General features: G+C 35.2%; 1 protein-coding gene across 1 annotated transcript; it reads right to left on the bottom strand.

The window, feature by feature from the left end:
* Positions 1–3,232: 3,232 nt before the first annotated feature.
* On the bottom strand, positions 3,233–4,686 carry LOC105789215 (AT-hook motif nuclear-localized protein 26). Its single transcript, XM_012616493.2, has one exon. The coding sequence runs from the start codon at positions 4,334–4,336 to the stop codon at positions 3,407–3,409; it is 930 nt and encodes a 309-aa protein (XP_012471947.1). The 5' UTR covers positions 4,337–4,686; the 3' UTR covers positions 3,233–3,406.
* Positions 4,687–4,888: the final 202 nt, after the last annotated feature.

The following is a 4,888-nucleotide window of genomic DNA, read 5'->3' as shown; positions in this document are numbered from 1 at the left end:
TGTAGTCGTAAGCTGCAGTGGGATGATGAGAGAAAACGAGAACCACAATCCCAAGTTGTTATACTCAGTTGTTGTACTCACGACCTACAAGCCTGTTATCAAGGAGAACTCAATAGCGAAGGGTCCAAAAGGGCTTCCATTTACATCGTGGAGCATGTCGGGGCCACCGGTTGCCGTAAATCTCGAGTTTTCAAGAGGGCATCAACATCCAAATCATAGAGATTTGGAGCAGCTCGATCAACACCACCATGCACGAGCCTTCGAAGCTAAAGGTCAACGGTGCTCCACCCTGTGTAGCATCCTTGCCAGAATGAACAAAAACGAGGTTGAGAAGGCTTCCAACCAGGCAAAATGAGGTAATGTCTTGGATAGAAGTTGTGGAAAGACTACATGAAAGTCGAGGGTCTCTACATCTTTTCGGTAATTGAAAGCTGAGTGGAAGTTGGGGAGACCAGGTTATTTTGTCAAAAACGAAGAAAAGGAAAAGAAGATGATAGGAAGGCAGATGGGAAAAGAGAGTAAAGGGAAAAAAGAAGGGAGAGAGAGAGGAAAAGGAGAAGAGGGTCAACAATCTGCCATAAGGTTGTCGACGATGGCTAAAGGACCGCAAAGTTGGTTCATAGGGATTACCAAATGTGAGAGAAAAGGACACTTTGTTGATTACTTTTTTTTTTTTCATTTGGATCCCAAAACGAATTTTTATTACTAGCATACCTCCAGCATTACTTCCTTAGTAGAAATAGGGTTTTAACTGCAGTGTCTGTAATGCCTAACCCTCCATCTGTCTTGCTTAAACATACATTCCTCTAATTAACTAAATTCATTTTTTTCTTATTATCTAGTCCTCCTTAAAAGTGTGTTTGGTATGAACTTATTGGGTGTACTTGTCGAAGCAAGCTATGATGACAAACAAAAACAAAATAGGAAAGAACACTAACAAATTTTTATGTAGTTTGGAGTAAATACGTCTTTTGGTTTATTGGGCCTTGACTAGAGATAAATCCATTGCTAAATCACAGTACAAATAATGATTTAAGCTTAACCAATTACTCAATTGTTATAAGAAGAAAATAACAATAGTATTGCATTAAGCAAAAGATATCCTATAAAGTAGATTTGATCTCTCAAATTTGTGCTCTTCATGAAAGATTGTAGTCTTTACTTATAAATTTCGTACCTCTAGCTAAACTTAACAAGATAATCTTCCAAATCTCTAAGATAACGATAATAATAGGATAATTCTTTATTCATGGATGATCATATACCAAATAATAATAGTAAAAGGACTCTCTATAATTTAGATTATCATTACAGATATAATTCATGTATTTATTTCACTAAAATTCAAAATAAATAAATAAATAAATAATACAAGTCAAAATTCTCAATCCAATCATATGATTGATAATGCCACACAAGTTGTTGTAATTATTGTTGTTTAACAAGTAGTACAACAACAAATTTGGAGTAACACTCCCCACAAGAACCATCTTCTAATTTTGTCAATGGCAGCCACAACACTTTTCGAGCCTAGAATGCCGATATACAGTACAATGATGAGGCGGATAATAAGAGAGCCAAGCTCTAGTATTTTAGGCTAAAGACCACTATAGCCATAGCTAAAGTGGTAAGATTGTTATATGTTGGCATAAATACTAGAGCTTAAGTCTTATGTCAGCATCTTTTATTTCAAATTTGTAATGTTAAAAAGAAAATTTTAAAGATTCAAAAACCCTCTTTAAAATGAAAATAATAACAATTTTTTCATTTAATTAATCCTTCAAACTGAAAAATATATAATATGTTTAATTGAAAGAGACGAACTTAAATTTTAACCGCATTAATCATGTATCATTAATAATTATTGATTTAACTAATTTTGATGATGTGATGGTTGGAGAAATGCTGATGTAGTACTATTTTTTATATGTTATGCTAATAAATAATTTAATAATTATAAAAAATTTAGAAATAAAAAAATTTTATGTGAATTTGCCGATTCCTAAAATGAAAAACTTATTATTGAGGCTTTTTTTAATTTATAAAATTTTAAATAAATAATAGTAAAATTGTATTTTGACCCTTCAAAATAATAAAAATTTGATTTAATTTTTAAATTTTATAAAATATAGGCTATTAAATTATATTTTTACTATAATAAAAATATACAATTTAATTCTTCCTCCTTCCCCAAAAGAATTTTTTGGTTTCATAGGGTTGTGGGAACTTGGAGGCAAGAGTTAGCTTAGGTGATATTGAAACTTAAAGGAAAGTCTTGCTTGTTACTATACTCAAACTTACTTAGAGTGCATATTTGTATGTGATATAGAGATAGAGGAACAAGAGGAATTTCGGTGCATCTTTCTTGACTGAAGATGCTGTCTTGGTGCATATTAAAGAGATTGTACGAGCTCGTTTAGAAGGAAGACCAATCAATACAACTCACCATGTTAATGCTTCACTTTGCGCTTCTTGAAGCATCATTGGTTAATTTATTTATATAACTTATAGTTACTATACAATATTTTTTGTTCTTTTGTAGCAGCTTAACTTCCATTTTTCATCAAAAATTAAAAAAAAAGTTACAAACTCTCATAAGATTTATTTTCTATTTTTCTTAAATCCCATTAATTTTTCTTAAATCCTAGAAATTTTATACTTCTTAAGAATTTCTACGTTATAAAATAAACTCAACTATTAAACAATCTTGGGCATATAAATTACAATAGAAAACCCAATTCAATGAAAAGAATACGGTAGATGATAGAGCGGATAAGTCTAACTAAGTTTAGCCTTTTAAGACAACAAAAGCCAGCTGTGGCCTGTGGGGAGTCTAAGACAAAGAGAGTTGCAGTGCAGAGAATCTGAACTGGATTTTAGCTAATTGAATCTTTCGAAACAGCTGTCCAATCCGCAGTTCTCTGAATCCAAAAACAAAATAGACAGGTAGGGAGAGAGTACTTAAATTTAAAGCCCCTACATTGTCATGGTCATTGCCTTTTCTATGCAAGTATTTCGTGGTATTACCTCGAAAAGGAGCTTTGTTCAGAGCAGTGCACGTGTATAACCAGTACCACAAATATTTTCATGTCTCCCTCGTATCTTTTAAAAACAACCCCAGTCTCCCCTTCTCAAAGAAACATAAATTTGTAATAGTTAACGACTATATATAAACAATCAAGATTTGAACACAACAATGTAATGTTTGATATAGCAGGTTTGGTTCAATGTGTAATGAAGTATTTGCTGGTTTAGCTTTCCATTGAAAGATAATAAAATGAAATGCACTATTAGAAAAGAGAAGTATTAAAGTAAAAAGAAAAAAGAAAAACGAAACCTAAAATGATTGCTTCTTGAAAACCCAAATTTCCTAACTAGCTACAAATTCAGTGCTGGAAACTGTTAGCTAAAATGGAGGACGACCAGAAGGCCAAAATGCTTCATTTGGTAATTGAATAGGGTTGAGAAGATTAGGTGCTAATCCATGAAAAAGAGGCACATTTGACTCAGCTAATGCTTGTTGTTCTTGTTGCTGTAGTTGCCCTCCACCTGCAGTTGGTGATCCAATTGCACCCCCTTGCATTGGAAGCTGTGGCTCTTCTTCTTCTAATGGGAGCCGCTCATAAGCGGCGTTACTAAAAGAAGCTGCCATGATTACAACGGGGCCTGAACATGTAAGTGTACCTACAACACTGCCACCTACAACTTGCCCTTGTCCACCAGCCAAATATATGGTTAATCCCGTAGCTGCAGGCGGTGCTGGTGGTGGCAAGAATGATCCTGCTAATGATAATATCTCGAATCGACCATGTAAAGTCACAACTGCACCTGCTGAAGCTGGTTGTCTAAGGGTTACATTTGTTACAGTCCCGGTTCCACTCATTATACAAACCCCTCTTTGGCGTCTTCTTGCAAATGTTGCAACGCTTTCAACAATGTCACAACCATCACCTATTTCCATAACATGAGTACGGAGAGCATTGGCACTGTCTCGGGTTACGATGATTGGTGGTTTAGGCTTGTTCTTGGAACCAGCAGGTCTGCCTCTTGGTCTTCTATTGATCTCTCCTTCACCAGTGCCTTGTAAACTAAGGTCTTTCTCTTCGTTATTTCCACCGCTGCTACTGTTGTTGTTGTTATCGTCTCGATCCCGTTTCTTTAAACCACTGCTGCTTCCACTTTGTTCGTCTTCGGAATTTTGGTGATGAAATTGATGTTGATGTTCTTGTTGTTGTTGATGCTGATGCTGATGCTGCTGGTGGTGATGGTGAAGATTGAAATCTCTAAAATTAAATGGAGGTGGAAGTGAAAGACCATGTGATGTAACTGGATCCATCGCTTGAATTTTGCACTCGTTCTACAATCTCTTCTTTTAATTCCCTAAACCAGAACCCATAAGCTGAATTGATTTGGGGTTTCACCAGCTGAATTGACCATATAGAGCCTGAGATAAAACTGGGGTTGGAAGAGGTTAGGGTTTGATATACCAAGAGAAAGGAATAGATGGGGATTGGGATTGATTTTTGACAAAGCCTGCGTGTTTAAGGGGTACCTTATGGGCGGTGGAGTAAGGTCCCCACTTCTTCTCTGATCTTAATTTGTCTGCTCCAGCAGCACCCCACGTTCTTTCTCTTTCTTTTCTTAATGTGCAATATAATAATACTATGGTGTCTACTTTAACTCACCTTAAATACCCCCCTTATTACACAGTCCTTATCTACAATGAATTCTTTTTCATCAACCCTTTCATTATGTATATCAAAGTTTAAAGCATATCCAAGTGGCATCTGCTATAAGTATATATATATAAACAAATACATAGGTGATAGGACCATATGCCATCCCTCTATTGCTGGAGTTAATTCTTATCTCAAACGTAAGAAGTTTG

Source organism: Gossypium raimondii, chromosome 2, assembly GCF_025698545.1.
Source record: "Gossypium raimondii isolate GPD5lz chromosome 2, ASM2569854v1, whole genome shotgun sequence".
NCBI classification, from domain to species: Eukaryota; Viridiplantae; Streptophyta; class Magnoliopsida; order Malvales; family Malvaceae; genus Gossypium; species Gossypium raimondii.
The sequence above is the reverse complement of the archived record's forward strand: the minus strand, read 5'-3'. Positions and strand labels throughout refer to the sequence as shown.

Coding starts and splice junctions, on each gene's coding strand:
- LOC105789215 (XM_012616493.2), bottom strand. CDS start 4,336: ATGGATCCAGTTACATCACATGGTCTTTCACTTCCACCTCCATTTAAT.